The sequence below is a fragment of the Diorhabda carinulata genome, chromosome 2 (assembly GCF_026250575.1).
Source record: "Diorhabda carinulata isolate Delta chromosome 2, icDioCari1.1, whole genome shotgun sequence".
In the NCBI taxonomy this organism is placed as follows: Eukaryota; Metazoa; Arthropoda; class Insecta; order Coleoptera; family Chrysomelidae; genus Diorhabda; species Diorhabda carinulata.
Window position 1 is genome coordinate 28,041,005 of NC_079461.1, and position 24,560 is coordinate 28,065,564.

At 31.7% G+C, this 24,560-nt stretch overlaps 1 protein-coding gene across 12 annotated transcripts in view; it reads left to right on the plus strand.

The window, feature by feature from the left end:
- Positions 1-24,560, plus strand: part of LOC130904180 (collagen alpha chain CG42342) — a 434,425-nt gene that overhangs the window by 376,300 nt on the left and 33,565 nt on the right. For 5 of the 12 annotated variants that reach the window (XM_057816794.1, XM_057816795.1, XM_057816796.1 and 2 more), the window contains 4 exons: positions 4,862-5,041; positions 7,914-8,019; positions 19,696-19,784; positions 20,393-20,527. In XM_057816794.1, coding sequence (XP_057672777.1) covers positions 4,862-5,041; positions 7,914-8,019; positions 19,696-19,784; positions 20,393-20,527 — 510 coding nt within the window. Of the gene's footprint in view, positions 1-4,861; positions 5,042-5,633; positions 5,697-5,775; positions 5,821-7,913; positions 8,020-8,145; positions 8,226-19,280; positions 19,345-19,695; positions 19,785-20,392; positions 20,528-24,560 lie in introns of all 12 variants that reach the window. The other 7 variants (XM_057816792.1, XM_057816793.1, XM_057816797.1 and 4 more) reach the window with 4 other exon arrangements.

Here is a 24,560-nt window from a genome sequence, read left to right on the forward strand (position 1 = left end):
TACAAAAACTAAATAAATAACCATCATAATGCTAATGACAGGATATGGACTCTGAATACCACCAATAATTGTGACCATGTCCAACAATTCTTATAGTTAATTTAATACTTCTCAGTTCTCAGTTCATTACCAATGTTATTTATTTTCTATTGCTTTTATTAGTTATTATCAAGTGTTGTTGATTACCAAATATATCAAATTGTTGTTTAATTATTGAAATATTTGCAATAATCTAGCATATTTCTGTTCAAGAACTGTAAAATTTTTAATAGGGGTAGTCAATTTATAGTGAAAAACCCTATAGACTAGTTTCTCCAATACTGGTGATACAAAAATTCAATCGATGCTTACCTCGGGCTTTAATGTGACTTTCTCAACTAGTCAATAATTGATATATCTAACCACCCTATCACTACCTACGGACGTTCCTTATAATGAGTGACGAAACGTCGATGACACGATTTCAGACCTTAAACTCTATGAGTTCGATTGTATCTAATGGAATTTTCTATTTAGCAGTTATCTCTCTTCCCACGTAACAACAGTTGTTGGGTTGTTTGATTGTTTCTCGGCCACTAAACTCAATTTAACATCATCTGCTCGCCTCCTTATACAGGGTGCTTGTTATAAATCTCTGGATATCAATACGTACAATTTAATTAAAATTATTTTAATAATGTACTCGTATAAAATATGTCATGAAATACTTCTGTCATGTTAGTGTTATTTTAAAATAAATGAATTCTTACGTCTCGATTATTACAGCTATTATCGGCTGTATAATATAAAAATTGAAGAATAGTTTAATGTTGTAGTATATAAATTCAAACTGTTACGTAAAATATGACTTGATCAATTTACTTGCAAAGAAATAGCAATATATAAAAAAATATCTTCTCTTTAATGAATGGAAAGACTTGCTTACAGATTATTTTTACTTCAGTAAGTACGCAGCTGTGTCAAAATTACCCCTTGTTTATGTTATAACAATTTATACGTTCTTGAGGTTCTGCTTCTCGTCAAACTGTTGGCCCATCTTCACTTCATTATAGCGTTTTCTTCACTGTCTATTATTTTTGTTCACTTCCTAATATTCTCATTTCAAACCCAGTTCTATGAACTCATGTTGAGCATTATTCTCTTCATCGCCATTTTCGTGGTTTTCAGCATCTTCTAATCATTCACTTACATGTGAAGATTGCGGGGTAACAAAAATCGCATATTATACGTACATAGAGATTCCTCAAGGAGTTCTTACTCTAGAAGTTAATGGCAAATGGATAGACAGTATAACATATTGCAACGGATACACAGCCGCACGTCATTTGACGGCATCCATAATAATTTGTGGGAAACTATAAACTATTATTAGGTAACCACGTCATCATAGCGTTTTTTTGACTGTCTATTATTTATTTCCTTCCAATATTCTTATTTTTGGCCCAGTTTTATGAAGTCATTTTGAGCATAATTTTCTTCATCGCCACTTTTGGGGGTTTCCAGCATATCGGTATTTTTGGACAGAGTCTCTTGACCATTCAGTCATATTTGGAGATTGCGTGGTACCAAAAATCGCATATTATTCATATATAGAGATTCGTTAAGGAGCCTTTATTCTGCAGGGGAAAGGCAAATGGATAGACAGACAAAGATATAACGTATACACAGCTGCACGTCATCTAACGTTGCTCATCATAATTTAATCAAAATTATAAACTATTATTAGGTAATTATTGTTCTAAATGTTTCTGAAGAAGAATTGAATAAAATCAGAGAGAAATTTTTTTAGACAATATTAGTTTTAAGCGTGCAATGACCTTCATCCACGAATCTTGCCCAAGAAACGTCACGATATTATGAATTACATGAATATAATAAATTGTGTAAGACATATACAGACACCTTAGACCTAAAGAACGAGCTGGTTCAGAGAAATATGAATAATATTGGTAGAAAATTACTGGAAAGCATCATGAATGCATCATATTAATGTATACATATAAAAATAGTTGGTCAAAAAGTAGAAGTTATTTTGCTATGTTTACGGCACAAACTTCATATTTTCATTGCTTCAACAGAAACGCAGAATCCATCGCCAGAGGCCGTTTTCATCTCTTTAACCGGTATATTAGAAAATTCTAAGCAAATATTAGGTATACCGAACAAATATACTTCAAAATAAAATGAAAAAAAAATAATCATTGGGGATCGTACAAATAAAATCAATACAATCATTTCGAGTGTTTAAAGGACGGTTATTTCTTATATTATCAAAATAAATTAACAAAACTGTGTTGTAAGAATACGATGGCTAATTCTCTTACATTTAATACCTTATAAACAATTTTGTAGAAACTACAACAAAAATCTGTGTAATAACAAAGGGAAACATATCAAAAATTATAGCTGAGTAAATTGCTTTTTTGTTTTGGTCCTATACGTCCGAAAATATCTGCTGGCAGCATTTGGTCATTGGTGCCATATCATAACTTTTGCGTTTATTTGCTATCAACGTCGGAAAATTTAATTAGAGCCATAAATTGCCTGTACATCATATTCTGTGCTCAACATAATATTTGGAATAGGTTCGTCTGTGAAGTTGAATGAAGGTAAAATCAATATTCACCACTTGAAAGGTATTTTATGATGTATGAGTATTATAAAACAAGTGACACAAAGCAGTTATATCAGGTATTAAGGACATGAATATGGTGATCAAATAATAAAAGGAAAGCTTGAGAAAATTGAATTACAAATACAGTTTGACAATTTTAATGATGATGTTACTTAGAACGTGTGCAAATAGAATTGCGATATTTTCGTGTGATGATTTTCTAAGACTTTCGATGTGGATTAAACCAACAACAAAGTGCCGATCAACTCGTTCGACTTTTGTTGATAAAGCAATATCTGAAGCCACCGTGTTTCGCTGGTTTTCCCAATTCAATTGTGGTCGCCCTTCGCTGCAGGATGAATTTAGTGAAGGTCGTCCAGAGTCGGCTGTTGTGCCAGAAAACATCGATGCTGCGCATAAATTGATATTGGAAGATCGTCATGCGACATACCGTAAGATTGAGGCATACTTAAGCATTAGTTCCATTCGCATAAATTCAATATTGCATCACTGAGAAAAATATTTTTTCGCGTTAGATACCGCATAATTTGACAAATCACTCAATCAAATCAATCATTTTGATTAGTGCAAAAAAATGCTGGAAAAGTTCAAAAGCGGCACTTCAAAATACGTCTATAGATCGTGACAGGCGACGAATTATTGATCTTTGTATGAAACTAAACAACAGTCGACTGTAAGGGTCGTTGAAGACGAGCCAAATCCAACAAAAGTTGTTCGTGCACGAAGCATTTTGATTCTGATTTATTTGCCAGAAGAGTTGGAAAAAAATAAGGGAAACCAATCGCAAAAGACGAATCACTCTCTACCACAACAATGCGAGCTATCAAACATTAGTTCAAACAAAAAAGTTTTTGTACCGACAAAACATCGAATTGATGGGTCGTCCACCGTACAGTCCTTGTTTGGTACCCAATGATCCTTTATTATTCCTGCCGATCAAAAATAAATTGCTAGATCAAACTTAATCCTTCATTAGATCACAATTACATTTCTAACAATCACTTCAGTTTATAATTGTTTCCTGTCACTCGCCACATATCTCCAATATTCAACTAATGATAGCATGTCTTATATATGTTTTAAACAGGGAAGAAGGGCCTAGTAATAGCGAACTTCTTCGTACAGACACATCTTGATAATAGTTTATTGGTTACCCAGCATTTTTTCAATAGTTTCTAGTTTCTAAATTGATTTATGACTGACGCCATTAGATGATGTTCGGCTATGGTTCCGTCACAATATATATACATAGAACATTCATTAAATTCAATTTGAAACACCAAATTTATATAACATACCATACTTTACTACTTACTAGTTTCAACAATCAAGAGACCATAATTTGTATTCTTTTAACTATTTTACAAAATACTGCTTTAGAAGGCGAATAAAAAGAAGAGAAATAACCTTACATTGTAAGTTTTAAAACTTTCTTTGGGTGCTTTACTACAAGCTGTTCTTCACATATTTTTTGTGTCTCCATTATTTAATAATATTTTTAGATCGTTGCATGCCGATTTTGCTTTACTTGCTTCTTTCTAAAGTTCCATTTTGGAATAATACGGTCTTGGTCTTGGCCTTTGAGCCTACGATCTCGCTTTTTATGATATTTAAACCGGTATATCTTGACTTGTTAACAATGACAGAGAACTTGAAAACTTTTTTTCCCTTTTTTAATGCAAATAAAGAATCAATTCTCTTATTTCGTCAGAAACAGCACCGCATACCATTTTTAACATGAGTAGTAGTTACAATGCATCGAAACCGAATTGAATTAACAAAATCATAACTTTACCAATGTTAAATATAATTATTTGTTTTACAAATTTTACCTACATTTTATGAGAGCCGATAAACAAACCATTCAACTCAATTTGTCTCCTACATTTATTTTGGTACTAACTAACCATTTTATTAAGAAGAAGACCAATTCAACAATTTCAAAGATAGCCTCGTATATTTTATTATTTTCGTATTTAACCAACCAAAAATACTTGTTTAGACATAAAATTTTAATTTGACTTGAAAGAAATTCATATTTCTACAACGTGTTTGTATCTTCCTGTTTATATTCTAATCATATGTAAGCAATTTAAGCTTAAGTAGATTGTTTCCTTGGTGGTTTTACGTTCTTGATATAGTCAATTTCAATTTCCTATAATTATCTCATTTCCAACGATGAAATATGATATATCTTATGCGCTTTACTTTTCACGTAATTTATAGGGTGAACCTGGAGAACCGGGACCACCGGGCCCACCTGGTCCACCAGGATCTGAAGGTATGCCTGGACATGATGGTCGGCAGGGAATGACTGGAGAACCAGGTCCACCAGGTGAACGTGGAGATCCTGGACCTATGGGTCCACCTGGGCCTCCCGGTTTGGACGGAATGATTGGACCAAAGGTAAAATAACATTGGTATAAAAGTACATTACAATTTAAAGATGATTATTACATTATCTGAATTATTTTTATATATTATTTTAGAAAACAATTGATGTTTTATGACTCTATTTTGAATCTTTATCAAATTAACAGTTTATTTTGTCAGGAAATATTTGAAAACATCTACAGCTAAAATAGAAATATTGATTCATTTGAATATTGAATGTTAATAATTACAACTCTGAGAACGATTCATAATTAGAACGAGAAATGAAAAGTGCTGGAATCATAACACACTGTTTACTACCACTGCACCATCACTCACAACTATAATGTACGACGGGAGTTTCGATAATCAAACTATCGTCTTCAGAGAACAAAGTTGAACTAAGAGAATCAAAAGTATAAATTATGAGTTTTGGTGTAGTTTTCGGCAATTTCAACTTATTAACACTGTTTCTCAGAAATGCAATGCTCAACATTTTTCAAATATAGTCATAAAATGTTAAACTTATATTTTCATGTTAACAATTGACCAAACAACTTAGATTTGAAGCTAACCCAATTCTAATATTCCCAAAGCATTTTTTCCATCAATTCTGAACTTTTAGGGCGACAGAGGTACTATGGGTGTTCCAGGATATCCAGGACTACCGGGATATATTGGTTTACCTGTGAGACACTTTTTATTTTGTAATCATTATATTCATCTTGTGGTTAGTCACAATTTGTATTTTATATTTTTCCTCGCAGGGTATGCCAGGTAGAAATGGCAGTAAAGGTGAATCCGGTATCCCAGTAAGTTCAAAATTGTCGTTACGAGATGTAGAAACGTTTTGTGACTAACATAATTTTTAATCAGGTGGCAGTAGATAGCTGTAAAAATTATTGTCGCATAATGTCATCGGAGAGCAGATTCATTATTTTATCCACATGTCTAAATGTTATAACGTAATTCCTACATCATTTGAAGAGTTTTTCTTTAATGAATTGATGAATTCATTCAAATACTCAAACTTTTTTTTATATCAGTGTGTATACACTACTTTGTCATCCACTTTCATGCAGAGTCTGAGCGCAATTCATAATAAAAGTTTATTTTGAATTTCTGATTTTATCAGTCCTTTTCCAAGTTATTTTTCGATTCTTTCAATAGATAAATATCTTATTTTCATTTTACATGAAATTTCTTGAACAGAAGCTTTGAAATTGTTACAAAAGGTTCGCATTTGATAGGACTTTGAGACTAGACAAAGCCCTTTATCAGTATCTTTCTCTTACATATTTCTTATAGACGCTTAACCATTTAACATCTGAATTTCTGTTAGCTAAGTTTTCTACTTTTCTGTAATCGATTTTCAAATAAAAATATTTGAAATATACCCGTTACAACATTATAGAGTTTGAGAGTTTCTGATTACCATTCTTCATTTACAAAAGCAAAATGCCACCGGCCTGAAGGCTTTATAAACTTCTCATTTCAATTTTCGAGTAATAAATTTCCAACTTTTAGGACAGTCAGGTATCTTGGAAATATATAAAAATATTCCTGTGGGTTTGGAAGGACTTCCTGCATTTTGTACTCCTTTTCAAAGTTAGCAAAGGCCCGATCAGCAGGACTAAAATAAAATACAACTTCAACACTCTGTAATGTGCGGTAAAGGGTAAAGACTTTCTCGATATTTCATACTTTTTAAGTCCAGGAAACATCGATTCTGGATATGGAAAAATTATATTTTTTATAACAAACAATAATTTTTGTTTATGCAAAATTAGTATTCTAGAACTGTAAGATTGAGTATTGTCTCGCTAATTATGGATTGGGAAAAATCTGACTGATTTAAATTTAAAAACACAATTGCTACTTGATTGCGATGTTCTTTTGGATTTCTGTAGGGGAAAAATTGATTAATTGAAGTGAAAGAGTATACAATACAATGTTTTCGGAGCGCTGATTTGTTTCTCATGGAAGTTGGATGTGAGTATAGTACCAAGTATATACTATTCATAACGAGCGGTGAGAAAAAATAATCTTTCCAATGAGTTACTTTGACATGAAAAATCAAAGACTTAAAGGAGAGAAACAATCTGCGACACAAAATTATGAAAGTCCTAAATTCGATTATCATCATCTGTATATGAGAAATAACAAGATTGAAATTAGATGTTTCATATTGTCTGTGAATGTTTTTCTGTGACTATTTTTTGATAAAAGCAATTGAGCAATTATTCAAAGATCTGTTACATAAAATCTAGCTTTGGAGAATATCTCCATTCATCGATGGATAGTGCCGGAGATGACATAGATAGATGTGTGAGAAATACGATTTTCTCTTACACAGAAAACATTTATTCACGCGTATATATTTATCAATTAGGGAATCACAGACGCAAAGCACTACATAGAATTCTCATAAAAGTCAAATTGGCCCGATTCATAGAAAATATGTTATCCAGATGATTATCTTTTCACTTGTTGAGTATTCTGCTGTTTTGATATTGGGAGTCATCTATATAAAATATTTATTTTATTTTATTCTCACATTCACCCTTTTAAATTCTTTTCTATTCTAAAGGAGCATTTTCATCGGTTTTCAAGTGATTAAGAAATTTTTCTCTAAATTTTCAAGAGCAAGAAATATATCTTAATAGAATGAGAATCCCTTTCTATGTAACTGAGAATCTCCACAAAATAGTTCAAAACGTCTAATAATTCTTTCTCTTTAAGAGCACGATGACAAAGGACAATTTCCAAATTTCACTTGGCAATAATTCAAATAATTTTATTGAAGTTGTATCTATTACAGAATTAATGTATAGCTTACTACTAATTTGAAAAAAAATATTAATATTTCTGGTCTTTTTACAAAATTTTTATTTATATGTTTCAGGGAGACAAAGGAGACAAAGGTGAAAGAGGGCTCACAACAACACTCACTGGTGATCAATTCCCTACAGGCATTATTGAAGGACCTCCTGGTCCTCCGGGACCACCAGGTAACTTTTTTTATTTTATAATATTATTAAAAATAGTAGTAAATGGAAAAGTAATAAATAGGTGCGATATTCCAGAACGATTAACTGTACTGTATTAATTTAACACTCCAAAAAATATTTTATAAGGTGATAAAGGAGAACCAGGGCCAATAGGACCTCCAGGAGCTCCTGGAGAAAAAGGAGCAAGGGGAAGGCGAGGGAAAAAGGTACCGTACACCTTTGTTAGGCCTATAATGTCTTGATTTTTCAAAATTCCATTTCCAGTATTAATTTCCTAGTTTTTCAATAACACTGTTGAATCCTAGTAAGTAAGAGACGACTAGCATTCAATTAAATTAAGGGATGATGAATGATACCACTTATTCATGGAATCAATATACGATTACACTTACCAAAAGGTGAATAACGGATTAACTTTTCACATTATGGAAAGTGAATTATGCGAAAATTAGGGAACAGATTTTTGTTTGGAAATACTTATGCTTTTATTTATATTTCGTAGGGGTTACGTCAACGATGATGGTTGGGTGATGCGTGCCTTATTTTTTTTAAAACATTATTTTCTTTTCAGCGATATAGAATTTTTTAATCAATTATTTTGTACCGCCTGAGAAAAAATTTAGAAAAAAATTGTTTACATTTAACAGAATTTTCAATAATTAGAAACACATTTTGTATGACATCAATTTCACAGTTGATGTTGTTCCTTCAAAATGTAAATCGGAATATGGATATTTCAAAGTAAACATTGACTTGCTTCTTAACTTTACAAAATTTTTCAAGTTTACAACAATTACAATATACGATAAACATTTAGAAAAATGGGTATTTGAAAGATTTCCAATATTTGAAACAAACATTGAAAAATTTACATATTTCATATCTTACAGAATTTGTAAATTATCACTATTAACATGGACATTACAAATATACGCGTATAACCACGTACCGGCACCTTCACCTTTTCATCGAAGTTGACGTCAACTTGCAAAAAACAGTCAATTTGAGGAGGTTAGGGATATAAATCATGTAACTTAAAGACTGAACGCATGGCCAACAAATGTAAAGGTGAAACAATTGGGAAGTATTGTAACTCCAAGTATTTGTTTCCATTAAATATGTTTTTCGAACATTTATGGCCTTTTTATTTTTTCGTACCCCTAACTTTACTCAAAGGAAAGAGAATGGAATACTGTTCACTCAAGTAAAGCCTGAAACATGAACGACTTTAGTTATATTTAGAACTTTACCCATGTATCTTGGGTAATCCGTGGTTTACCAGAAACATATACATTATTGTTGAATCTTTTTCCATTTATTGCAGAAATTCATATTAGTTTCGGAAGGTCGTGATAGAGGATAATTCATTGATTCAAATCAACTCTTTTAAGGTTTTTCATCATTTCTTGTTTCCAATTTTCGTTCAGTTATATTCAATTCAACTGAGATTTTGTACATTTTCCAGAAGAATTGGAGACATGGGGTGACCATTTTGGGCGTTAATTCGTATAAAGTGAACTTATAATTGCCAACTTTTTGTGAAATTATATATGAAAATTGAGGAGAAAATTTTTCTATGAAATCATTATAACAATAGAATTTAATATTATAGATAATTTGGAAAATCTTATGTAAAATATTCTTATCGATCACTCTTACTTAATAGGATTCAAAATTAAAATATATTGGACAGCAATGTCATGATTATTAGCTTATTTTTATTAATTGTCAAATGAACCATATAAAAGTTTCCAAAAATTGAGTATTATCACTATAAGAGGAAATTTGACGAAAGAGTGACTTTGCAATGAAATTATTACTTTATTGGGAAATCAATATTTCATTTTCAAGCATAATTTGCGTGTCTACACACTTAATCTAGCGAGCTTTCAATTTTTTAAGACCATGCCAAAAAATAATCATCCAGCAAAATAGGTATTTGTCTCTGTATTAATCTCTTTATATGTGGCTTTTCTCCAAGCCATTCAGTCGAGTTTTGGAACAGAATATGGTAAAGCCAGATCAGATAAATATGGCGGATGAAGGAATAGATCGTACCGCATTTTGTCTAATATTTTTGCAATGGACAGGTTCATTTTGGGGATGGAAAAATCAACTTATATTTTGTTTAAAATTATCGAAAAATTGTTCGTTCCATTTTTTAATGCGAGTATCTAATCCACATCAAGCAATTGCGACACCCACCTCTTTATCATATGTAATCTTTCATGCAAAATATGTTATACCCGTTCAGTAACATTATTTACTTCATTTGCTTTCTCACCTACTTTTATTCCACCAATTCTAATGAGAGCCACTTTTAAAAGCAGAGAACCAATTACAAATCATTCCATGGAACAGAGCAATCTCAGTTAATATTCACGTAACTTTTTCATGGATTCTGTAATTATTTTTTGGAATTCGAAATACTGTTCCTAATATTTACTCAACAACCAAATAGTTTATTTTATATGAGCATTGAGATTAATTTAATTACTAAATTTCGATAAAATATTCAAAGATGAAATAGCGGAAACTAAAAATTTAATCACTGTATTGAAAGTGCTGTCACTCTTCCGTCAACGAGCATTCGTATTTATAGAAATGTTTGAAATTTAATCACATCCGTTATCAAATCAAGACATTATCGACATTCTACCTATATGATTTTCATCTCATTGCATAGCTTCAAATGATGATCTTGTATTGCATGTCAAATAATGCTGATTGAATTGCTTTTCATTGATACTTATGTTAAGCTGTGCTTCATTGACCTTTGCTAGGTAAACCATAGACTTTTTGCTGCAACCTGCATGTTAGATTGAATGAATATATTCTTTATAATTTTGCAGAGTATATATTCATTTTTTGCAAGCACTACTCCAACTATCGATTATCAAATTTAATAACGATCAATATTTTGAAAAAATATCAATAGGATTTCCCATATAATAATCAATTTTTACTGTATATTTATACTTTGAATAATTAAATTCAGACAACAAATTCTAATTCTATGATATAATAAATATTAGAGAGTCGATTATCTGAACTAATGTGGCTTGGATAGTCTAAAATTTTTATTTTTTTATATACAATAAGGAGGAGGAAGATCTGAAAAAACAATTTTCACAGAATCAAATGCAACGAACAAATTAGGTATAAAGTTCTAAGTAAACCAATACGTATCCAACGTCTAATTTCAACAGTCACAAACTTTTGAACCAGATACAAATCTGTAACGAAGCAGTTTCTGAAAAATAATTAATGATGGCTTCTGTTATAGATTTTCTGAGAAAGATAATCTAATTTTGTTGAATTTATCATATTCCAAATAACAAAAACCGGTTCCGATAATTGAACGTTTGGATAATTATTATATGTAATACTTTCCTCCAGGGTTGATGTCTAATTGGTGCGAAATCACTAGTAACTGTTAATAACAAATCTGTGGTATTTATTCTATGAGCCAGATAATGTAATTCATTTAAATGTGAGTAAATTCTAAATCATAACTCCGAAAAACGTTTAAAATGTCAGAGCTGTCTCGTGGAAATAGCCATTCGACGTCAAGTAGCAATTGTTATTTTCGAGCACGATTTAATAGCCCAAAAAACATTCAAGTAATGAAAGACAGCCACGAAAGCTTTACACAATTAATTCTTTCGTAGTATTTTCTCTATTGTCTTGTAGTTGATTTCATGAAAGGTTTCCGGTCCTACGAAGGATTATCCGTTCATATTTTAGCAAATCTGTGTGCTATTTCATTTTCTTCCTTATGTTTTTTTTTGTCCAATACATTGTACTGAATGAATTACGCATAACACGCTGTTTTCTAAATTGATTAATTCATCTTTCAAGGGTTCGACAAAGTTACAACAGAGATGAGTCAATAAGTAAATAATTTCTTAACATAACAAATGTTTTAAGTGGTGAATAATATCTTAATTTCAATTAAGTGATATCTCCATCTTTTACGAGGATGGTGCCAGAAGTAACTGACTGACCTGGAGATGGCGGTAGTTGCTTGAAAAAAATCACTGTATTAGAAAGTACACTATATATTGAGTATATATTCCAAGCCGTGCGACGAATGAGTTGTTGACTCCAGAAATGTTGAAGAAAATCAACGAAACGGTACTGGATGATCATAAACTCGAAGTGCGCGAGCTATCAGTCATACTAGACATTCCAAAAAGTACGTTACATCGCATATTAACTGAAAGTTTGGACATGAGAAAGCTATGCGCAAGATGGGTGCTGAGTTGGCTCACAATGAAACAAAAACAGCGTCGTGAATATGTTTCCATCGAGTGTTTGGCAATGATTCACAGAAATAAAGCCAAATTTTTGCGTCATTTCATAGCCATGGATAAAACTTCACACCAAAAACGGAAGAACAGTCGAAACAATTGACTAGGGAGAACGGGATCCAAAGAAGGCAAAGACCGTTCCATATGCAGGCAAGGTCATGGCGTCGGTTTTTTGAGATGCGTGTGAGATAAATTTCATTAACTATCTTGAAAACTCATTGCAACGTTATAAAGGAAGAGATCTTCCTTTGCCGCATTGACAATTCTTATTATAAAAACGGTATCGAACATCGGTGGGAAAAGTGTAAAAGGACATTACGTTGAAAAATGAATATATTTTTATCCAAAATTTTTATGTGTGTTATGTTGGATACTTCTGGGACCATCTTCATATCCATTATTGAAACAATTTTAGATATATCATGAACGTTTAATGTTTGATAATTTAAAAGAAAATGAGATCTAATTGTTCATTTATCAACATTTTCTAATATAGGTATATATTATAACAAAAGATAAATTCTACTTTATTTTTCAGGGTCATTAGACTAATACTATATTATTTTAATAAAGCACAGTTATTTTTCATCTGCTCACCCTGCTTAGTTTACCATTTAACACAAATTAACATTTTTTTTTAGTTCTACTATTTAGAACTGTAAGTATGTTTTATTATTGGTAGTTTATTTTTTATCTAAACATATATAATTCACAAAACAAATTTAAGACACTAATAAATAGGAGAAAATTTCGTGAAAAAAAAATTGTTTCTTTACATTGTTTCTCTCTCACCAATTCAACTACTGTGGAACGTTGAAATGGTGTATAGTAAAAACTAATCTACTAGAGTAGAGAGATGTGGTCCAGATTATAATAACACTACAAATGTGCTTGCAATTTTCAAATCACAAATGTAAATATGTTATTAAACCAATATTATTTAAAATAAATTGTCTGGAATGGTCTGTGAATAAAAATTTTAAAATATGTGAGGGTAGAAACTTTTAATGGAATTAGTCATGTACAAAGAAAATAATATGTACTTCTGTAGATACTGAAAAAATTCCAAATTTTTGTGATAAAGTAATGATTCAAAGTCCTTATTGAAACGATTTGAAAATTTTTCGGAAAATATAACCCTGATTCAGGTAGATTACTTAACACCTGATTGCGGATCCTAACCCAGAACGAGATTCAGATCACAATTCCCGAACGTACCGGTCAATTTTCGGTAGAAATTTCAAATTTAAAAGTTTATCAATAAGAGATTTTAATTTCGACAATGTTTTTCAGCGTTAATTTTTAGTTGTATAATAGATTTTAGATGTTTAATAATGATTATTGTACAGTTATCAACGATTTACCCAATCACACGGATTTTGTACTGAATTTCAATACCATTAAGCTATTTTTATGCTGAAATGCCGAAAAATATAAAAATCGCGAACCTCAGTGAACTGTCAATGACGCTACTTATGATAATTTATAGTAAACAACCACTCAAGGTGGGAAAATAAATTCAAGTTCCAGAAAGTGTAGAAAGGATATGACGACGACGAGTTCCCAAACAATAATGAACGTGATTCGAATTGATTTCGGAACATTCAGATCATGATCAGGTTGACGAGATCATAGATTTCTATCAATCGAATTACTGAAAATGTCAATTTCGTCGCTACCATTGCGACATTTCCATTCAAAATTGCATCTAAAACAAAATATACTTTCACTCAGTGGTATTCAATACACTGTTTACTACCAGTAACTAAACTTGGTAGTAAAATATATTGAACTTCGATCTATGAAGACGGTAACTTGGGTAGTGGAATTCACATTAGACAGTGTAGTTAAGAGGATAAACCATATTACACTCAAGTAGTTCGAGGGGTGCCTACCGTGTGGGGATGCCTGTGGATATAAACTGTCGGATGTAGTGTTCGAGAAAGACGTGCCTTGGTAGCTGATTCCACAGGTTCGAACTTCTCCATAGAAAGGAGCCCTGAAAAATTGACGCTCTAGGCGTTTGCAAGTGAATTCGGTGTTCTACTGGCCTTGCAAATATTGCTCTAGGTGGAATTATGTTAAACAGTTCGAAAGAGCATCTGCCGAGATAGTATCGGTAAAACAAAGTCACTACAGCTACCTTTCTTCTATGCTCTAAGCTGTCCAAATTTCTGATCAACTCTGGATCGCTTGTAAGTCGAATTGTTATATTCTGTATTGAGTCAAGTATCCTTAAGGTATCGTTGGGAGCCGAGCTTCACATGTGCGAGCAATACTCCAAAGATGGAAGAATCTGGACCTTGAGGAGAACTAGAATTTGTCGTGGAGTATATAGCTTTTTGGTCTTGAAGAGGGCTCTAAACTTTTGTGAAGCTGCCTCAGCTAATTCGGCCATGACATATTGTTTCCAGCCTCAACATCAATTAAGCCAATTTGCGGTGACGGTGAGGATATTTTATGTCCAGGTAGAGCCAAATCCTAGGCTGTAGTGCCAGCCTGGATCTTTGTTGCATTAAACTCAATCAGATTGCTGGTATTAATAGTAAACAGTGGGTTTATTTGATTTTCAAATCCACGTATCAGACATTAGATGTTACGTTGAGGCTTGCCACGTATCTTTTTGTCTGTCGGTCCAAATAAGTAATTATAGTATTGATCTGTCAGCCAAAAATCTTTATTTAATACCGTGATTAGACGCCCTTTTGGCGATAATGTAGTGAATTTATTTAGAAATTACCATAGTACATCACTTTTATGGTTGCCTCAAATTCTATATTATTGCAACATCACAGGACTACAATACCCTTTTCAGATAGCCAATGTCGCAATTAAGTTTCTCTCATTTTATGAATAATTCATCCTGTATTAGTGTCTAATTGATTTTTTTATATCCATCAACTATTTCTACAAGATGAAAGAATTAACTAAGATTAATTAAGACCTTATGTCTAAAATTATAACACGAAACAAAACAAAGATTTTTTACAACTGGTGGGATCACGATTTACGCAAACTCTCGTTTTAAAGCGAATTTACTAGAAAAATTATTGGATGTTAGTGTCAGAAATTGTGAATGTGAATTGTATATGTTATATTTTTTCCACGTAGATGTAAATTTTATTTTCATTACCTTCTGATTGAAAAAATACACAAAAATATTCTATGTACTGAATAAATTTTTTTTGAGATTATACAAAATAATAATGAGAAGATAATGAATTTCACTAACCCGTGTAAAGTTATGAAGCCATTTGTTAATTAAAAATAAATAGGAGTTTCACTGTGGTGATATAGAACTAGATTTCTGTTGGAATTGTCTAAAATAGTAGACACAAAAGGCTTTTAATTAAGTTAATGTCCCGATTAGTTATTTAATATTATTCCAGAAGTAAATATTTTGACGACGTAGTCTAATTACTTATTTTGGAAACTAATAATGAATAACTATAGTGTAGGCATTACATATGACGATTTTACATTCAGTTCTCTAATTTCCTACACTATCAAATATTCAATAAAACCTTTATAAATCTATATACTCGTATCATCATAGAAGTAAACAAGTATTGTGGCCGAATTATTTTAGCGTTTACATCATCGATCAATAAGTCCTCGATCCAACGGATAGAGCTCATCAAAAATCACATTTTTATACAGGGTAAGTCATGAGCAGCTTTACATACTTCTACCATATATCGTAAAGTCGCAAAGGAAGTATATCATGTGGCTACTAAAAAGTGATTTGTGAAATTTCAATTGGCTATAGTGTTTACACAGGTCATTTGTTTTTTTTTAATTTTTTTCATGATGCAATACACAAATTCAACTGGTATAAGTTGAACCTAGAAATCAGTTTTAGGATTCGTATTGAATATTGCACCCTGTATAACATATTTTTTAAATGCAATAAGTGACTTTCAAGCTACATAAATAACTAAACTAATGATAAAGTTGTGGCATTTTTATTCACTTTTTAGTGAACAATGAAATTTTACCAAAAATAGAAGAACCGTAATGTCTTCTAACGTAATAAGGTATTAATTCAAACAAAATTAGCGTATTTTAACTAAAATGACAATCTGTATCGAATTACAATAACAAAATCCAAACAACAAAAAACAGTAACAAATAACAATAACAAGCAACAAACAATAAATAAAATTAGGTTATGACCAAGCTCGCGAAATGGATCCTTAGGTCGGCCCTGTCCAACTACAATGGAATTTTAAAATTTGAAGAAATCGTGCGGCGTCTTTAACATGTTTTATAAATGGCGGAAGAGCCTTTGATCGGTTCTCTTAGAACTGTTTATTCTTTCTTCTAAATAATTTCCAGAAAAGTCTATTTATTCATTTCTTCTGCTTTTTTTTTGTTCTAGAACTTTGTAGAATTCTATTTGTGGTATATAAATAAGTTTATGTAGCGCAGTGAGTTCAATTTTAAATAAATAGTCGTCGTGAAAAAATTATTAAAATATTATTATATTGTATTATTATATTGTAGAGTGTGTAAATAATGTAAGTAAATGTATGAGACAGCATTACAAAATTACAATAATGTAGCTATAACACATAAATAAAAGCTAAAAAAAATACAGTAATTGGAACAAAATAAAAAGAATTCAAAGTAGTTTCTTGAAGTGGAACCCAGCATTAAATTACTTCTTTCCTTTGGGGATCAAAATATGCTTGTAATATTACAAAAAATATAATATCAAGCAATTGTTATCAGTCATTAAATTTTATGACTAAACTAGTTGCTTCGATCGTCCCCAAATATTGTAATCAACGGGATTAAAATCAAGGGATTTCTATAAACATTATATAGATGTTTTCTCATTGCCAGTAAAAATTGAGGGGATGCCCGAAATTCTGAAAATGTGCAACAAATTCGGCCAGACATTTTGTAGAAAATCGAAATAGACCTGTACTCGAAAAGGACCATCAAAAAAGTGACGACGTACTAATTGGTCATGTGATAATGTGAGTTACGGGAATTATTTATCCCGTTTCCTGTAAATTGCACTTGGAATGATTGAAATGGGTTTTTTGTGAAACTCAATTTACCTGTGATTGATTAATATTAAGTTTTCGACTTACTTTTCTTATTGTAGGCGTCAATAATGACATCCTCCGGCGCTCTATTTACACGTCGTTCTGTTTTTCCACTAGGAAATGTACCATTTTCTCACAAATGATTAAAAACAGAAACAGAACCCATAAATAAAAATTATGTCAGCATAATTTGTGGTCAAAAACTGATGTAGCATTTCAAATGACAGTAACAAAAGCTCTACCAAATCTAACATAATAGTACGTAACGTAGATACTCAGAGAAGAAATATGTATTCTTGTCCACATAAATAACGATTCATGATTACAATGGTTATAAAATATCGAGAAACGTCAAACGGTCAACGTCAATCTTTTTAGAATTGATCGTTATTTTTATTTAGTGCAGTTGATACAATATATTATTATCTGACATAAAATTCGAATCATTTACAATCAACACGCAGTAACACATACAAGAGGTTTTACTTTTCATTCAATTTAATTTATTATTCTACTATCTCTCTGCGGAGGTTGGCGATCCAAATGGCTATTGTCGCCCAAGAAACCGCAGCTCTGAAAATTTCTGTAGACGTCTGTCCAAGCTATCTTTCGGCCAAGAATTTTGTCTACGGCCGACCGACCGTTTTCCTTCGATCCTCCCTTCTATTATCAGACGGAGAATCTCATATCGCTCGCCTTTTTGCGATTTTTGCCTAGTAATTTAATATTTAAAAACAATTGATTTTGCCCTTAGAGACAATACAAAGTAACAGTGAACAAGTGGGAAGTTTAGGTGATACCAAACGGATGCTTAATAGTAACGTACTAAATCATGAAAAAAAAAATAAAAAATCAAATCAGCTATATAAACACTAGCCAATTAAAATTTTTCACATTTTTTAGTTGCCTCATGATATCCTCTCTAAGGAACTCTACATATGGTAAAAGTATGTGACGTTTATCTTGACTTGACCTGTATATATTTTTGAAATATTATCTCATTATATCAAATTTTGAGCTCACTCCATTAATTTGTTTCTAATAACTTCTAACAATGGACAAAATTTGAGTTTTTTCAAACAATGAAAAAAAATTCTAGATATTGATTGAGCACGTTGCACCCAAAAAAAAACCATTCAGATAGGACATTATGGTGACTATTTCCCATTTTCCATACAAACTAGAATGCGATATGTAAAGGTGGTCGTACAGGGGGTGCAAAACAGCCGATTACAATAAAAAACATAAGGGGAGGTCTGTTAATCATGGTAGTTCACTTAAAATGGAGCAGAAACTACAATGAATAAATTTTTTGGACTCTTTGAAGCTAATTAAGCAAAATAAAATGGATTTTTGCATCCATCGATATGTACCTATATTATGAAACACGGGTCTGAACATGGTGAATACCGTGCAAAACGAGCAGAAACTCAAGGTCATGACTTTCTATTATGAGATACACACTATTTATAACACATAACATAGGATGTTTTAAACGACAATAATAATTAAAAATAATTATAACTGTACACTACTGAACCAATTAAAGTAGGAAATCTCGAAAAGAAAATTCTATTTTATCATTACAAACAACGTTTCACATTGTTACTGCACCTAAAATATTCTCTAACAACCACTAAATATTTTCAGACGTAGGAGAGAAAAAATAAAAATATATTTTGACATCAAAGGAAAATCTTACAACAAAAATGGTGTATAAAAAACTTTCATTCACCGAGGACATATTGATCAATGTTTTATCTTGTAGATTTGATGTGTTAATAATTTTGTTTTTGTAAATAGTTCCAGGCATGATTTTTAGTTTATGTGTTTTACATTCAAGACCAAAAGTTGAAGCTATGTATCTAATGAGTAATTGTGGATTGTATAGGGCCTAAATGAAAATGTGCTATCTAAAGGCGCTCCTGGAGAGAAGGGGACGGCGGGATCACCAGGTATTAAGGGTAAAAGAGGCTTTAGAGGGTTTACTGGGTTTTCAGGTATTGAATTCTTATAGGGTATCACGAATTATGTCAAAAAAGTGTAATATAACATTGTTTAATATATATGAATACTACAATCGTTTTCGCGAGGTAACATAATTGTACTCCCTTACTTTTCTCTTGCGGTAAGCGTATTATTTATTTGTACCGAAATTCTAGTAATCTTTCTATTAGTAGATTAAAAGATTTGAATATTCTGTATATCTATATTCTCGCACCTCATAACTATGTCCAGAACTTCAGTAAGCCCCAGTCCAACAATTAAATATTGTCTGCAACATAATAAAACTATATTTTTCAAAGGACCTAAAGGAGATTCGGGAGTTATGGGTCCTCCTGGTATTTCTGGATTAAATGGAGAACCTGGACTTCAAGGACCTCCTGGACTTCCGGTAAGTAAGAATGTGGCTGTAAATTAGATCGATATAATGTACTGCCAACATTTTTTGTTAGCATCTACTTCCCAAAATTTTTAGTGAAATGTTATACTCTATTATATTGTTTTATTATTAATATTGATATAATATTTTTGGTGATTTGGTGATACCTGGGTTGTTATATTTATCTTTCATTTGCCCATATGTTGTATATCAATACAAATGTGATCAGTATAAGTTCTTCACGCTTATTGATGACTTAACGATTATCGAGGATTATTATTTAAAGAACTTGGAAAACCTTGTTTGTCTTCCATTTATATTTATTGATACATTTATATTTATAATGAGAAAAAAAATAAGATTAACTAATCGCGTCGATCGCAAAACAGAGAAAAAGAGAAGACAAAATATATGAAATAGGAGAGTATGAAAATCTATTCAAATATTCTTAGATTCATCATAATTTTTGAATAAGATTAAACCGGATAAATTTCAGTTTTCAGTCTTACATTGTACATTCATTATACTATTTGGATATATAAGTATAAGTTTATACTATTCACATACCAAATAAAGTTGATAGTAATGAATCTTGACATATTCTATCTTGAAAAAATTAGGGATCAACTGGTGAAAAAGGCGAGAAGGGTGATTATGGTGATATTGGACCTCCTGGATTAATGGGACCACCTGGTTTACCTGGACCACCAGGTTATCCTGGACAAAAAGGAGAGAAGGGAGAAAAAGGAGATTCGGTATGTAGAAACTTTCAAATTTCATTCAAATATATAAAACATGCGTTAATTCAAGTATGATATATAAAAAATATATAAGCTTGCATACAACTTTAACTCATAATTAACTACTCTTTATCATATTCTATGTATATAAAAAGAGCACAAAGGTCTCCTCCACCATTCAATGCCTACGAGGCTTGCCTCTTAAGTTTTGACATATAAAAACACTGTAGTGGAAATGTCAAATCTGACATTACCATCATAAACATTTTTAATGGTGTACGTACCCAGAACGTGTTTTCATTCGAGTTCTATTTGAGTTGTTCACAGATATTTGAAACATTAAATTAAACCAAAAGCAGTGTGTCGATCAACCTTACCTAACCATAGTGTGCTACCGTGCTTCGCTAGTTTTCCGAATTCAATCGTGGTTGCACTTCGCTACAGGCTGAAGGTCGTCCAAAATCGACGTTGTACCAACGATGCTGTGCATAAACTGATACTACAAGATCGTCATGTGATATACCGTGAAATTGACGCATACTTGGGCATTAGCTCCACTTGCATTCATTTTAAGAAGACGAACTATTATCCATCACGACAATGCAAGTTCTCACACATCATTTCAATCAAACACGTTTTGGAACAGTTAAAACATCAAATTGATGGATCATCCGCCATCATCTTATTTGGCATCCAGTTATTTCTAGTAAAAATAAATTGCAAGGTCAAGCGGTTGATGCGTTCAAATCACATGGTTTAAAGGTACCTCAGTCGCTATTGAAACAATGCTTTGACAATTGGTTCAAACGCATGCTTACTGACCTTAACTATTTTGGACAACAATAGAGCCATATTCCATTATAAATATTTGTTATTTGTCTATCTCAAAAGTTAAATAACAAGCCTGGTATGGTTGTTTCCTTCAATAATTTTGAAGAAATCTATCTTTTCAAATTTAGGCAAATCCTTTTGCTTTATTCAAGTATCTTGCCCTAAGGTACTGTAGTTTTCTTGCATTCTGCAAATTTGTGAATAGATGTTTCCATTCACAGAATGGAATGGAAATAGTGTGATCACTTATCTAAGACTTACTATGTTGTTCCAATTATTCAATGTTTTATTTGTTCTATCACCCTATTTCTTTCAATATTGTATTACATGAAAGTTAGTCAGAAATTTAACATATTTAACAGCTATCCCATTCTATTCTTCTAGTGTGTACCAATTCCCAAATCATTTCAGAATTGATTGCAGATGAGCGTCGTACTTTAATGGCTGTTTGGCTCTCCAATAAGAGCATTATTTTCTGCTTCCTTTATTTCTTAGTGATATTAAATTAGCCTTTTCCCAAGCTTTCAGTTTGCTTGGTTCGAAGACCGTACTATCATACCCCAGTTCCTCTCTTTTCCATTCGCCTGTATACCATTTAATAATATTCTTTTCTGTCTAATAATGTTTGTAGTTGCCTTTGTTACTGTATTGAATTTGTGGCTGAAACTTATTAAATCCTGTGGCATTTCATATCAAACGTTAGTCTGTAGCTCATTATTTTTTCTTATAGTTCCAATCGCTGTAAGCAGAGGAGTGAGGTTAAGAATTACGTTTCTGCGCACTGTAGGTTAGCTTTCAAATTCTAGAGAAAAAAACCGTTGTTATTCGTAGCCTATTTTCATTACTCTAGGTAATAGATGTATATCTTCATTATCTATTTGATAAACCCTGTGACTCCACAGCATGTTCAACAGGAATCACATGATTAGAGTATTATGTTTCACAAATAATATTACTAATAGATCATGATCAATAATAGTATACATAAAATAATTATTTACATGTTGTAATGTAATGTGGGGCGTTTTCGTTTTTAGTTTCGTGACAAACCTCTTTGGAATCTCTATTATCGCCCTTTATATAGATGATTAATACTCAGAGCGTCGCTATGCTGAGAGCCACTAGGTCAAATCATAGGCTTTTCTCCGTTTGTTTATATGAGTTTAACAGTTGCGGATGATGCGTATCTTAGTTTCCTCTTTCATTTCATACTGGAGTATTCACCTCCCATCTTCTTAGCTGTAGTCTAAGAGATTTGTCTCAGCTATTAAGGTTTTAGATTGTCTATATTCAGCCATTCCCACTGCAGATTCGAGCCCTGTCAGGTCGTAAGCAAATAATTTCATTATTCGATAAATCCTCATTTCCATGGAAAAAAAGTTATCAATATAGGCGTTAATTCTAAATATCACAGAATGAGTCCCAAACTCTATAAAATCATTTTCAACTCAATATGCGAAAAAATAAGCCAATAGTTTCAAATATTTACTTTGATCCATGAATAACCTCAATTGTTCTCTACTTCAATTGAGAATTTTATTTGATATTTATTATAGTCCCAAACAAACTTCTCTCAATTTAATTTCAAATAAACTTTAAAAGTATCGCTGAGAAAAAAGAATGAATACGGAGATTATCTCAGTTGTCACTAAAAGTCTTTTTCGAAACCTGCAATATCTAATTACAAAACATTTTAGAAAGGCTGAAATGGCTGAAAGCTTATTCTCCATAATACGAAATTGAGACTATAAACTTTGACTTTCCCTGCTTTTACCTAAATTGAATTCGTACTTCCAAAGAGTCCGCAAATTTTTATACGAACATTTTAAAAACAGTCTTGTTTTTTTCCTTTGGTGATTTTATTTCAAATATACAATGTTGTCCTTAAACAATTAGATTTGCAATAATAATATAATTTTGAGATGTTTGATTGTTAATCCAGTTGATCGCGTTGCTAGGTTTCGACGGTTTGTTCACATTCTAACAATATGTCAATCTTATGAACGTATAATCAAATATTATATGCAAAAGTTATCGGTTTTATGCAAAATATGTTAGAATTTCTTTAGAATTAACACTTTAGAAGGTTGTATCAATCGGACATAATTCAATGTAACGTATATTCTTTGTTTCAAGGACAGTGTGTTATAAATTGCAAACCACAGTATTGGAAAAGTTTGATCAAAACTAATTAAATCGTGCTGCCTGGTCAAAGCGGCGGTTTTCGTATCTCCTGTTTGTGCGCTTCCCAGTGTTTGTTTTTTTTTTGATTTTAAACAGACTCTTGAAAATAACATTCATTTTTAAAATAGTTTAGATTTTTGTTTTAATATTTGAGAAAAATGCACATAAACATATTTTTTTGTTTTGACAATTATTCTAATTAGTAGGTAAAACAAAAATTTACAAATAGTGATACTATTAATAATACAGTGTTTTTCTAGCTTCAATTTAAATACTAAATGAAAAGTTGGAAGTAAAAGCTATCGATAAAAAATATTTGATTCATTCAAATTTTGTTCTTCTGCTCCTGATAAATTTTTGATTAACATGATTGACGTTTTATAAAATCTTTTGAAATGTTTCTAATGTTGAATTAACTGTTTATGTACGAAGGCTACAACTCAAGTTTTGAGATATGGCAACACTGATATGGATATGTCAAATTACCATCTTAAAGTTGAGTTCTTTATTTATTTGAGTTGTTCACAGATACTTGAAACAATCATTTTGGCAAAAGATGGGATTAAATCCTCAACAATTTCTTGTGACGATTTTTTATAACTTTCGACTTGGATTAAACCAACTGCAGAGCTCTGATCAACTTGCTTCGACTTTCGGTGATGAAGCACCATCTCGAGCCACTGTCTTTCGTTGGTTTTCCGAATTCAATCGTGTTCGCATTTCGATATAAGGCTGTTGTACCAGAAAACATCGATAGTGTGTGTAAAAAATTTTTTTTCGTTGGATACTACATAATTGGACAATCACTCAAAACAAGCTCGTGTCGATTGATACAAACAAATTCTGAAAAAAATCAATAGCATCGCTTCAAAAGACGTCTATAGAATCATGACGAATCAGGGATCTATGCATATGAACCCGAAACTAAACAACAATCTACTGTATGGGTCGTTCAAAACGAGTCAAATCCAACAAATTTGTTCGCCCACGAAGGAAATGGTCGCTGGACATGTCACCACCGTTTCCATTAGAG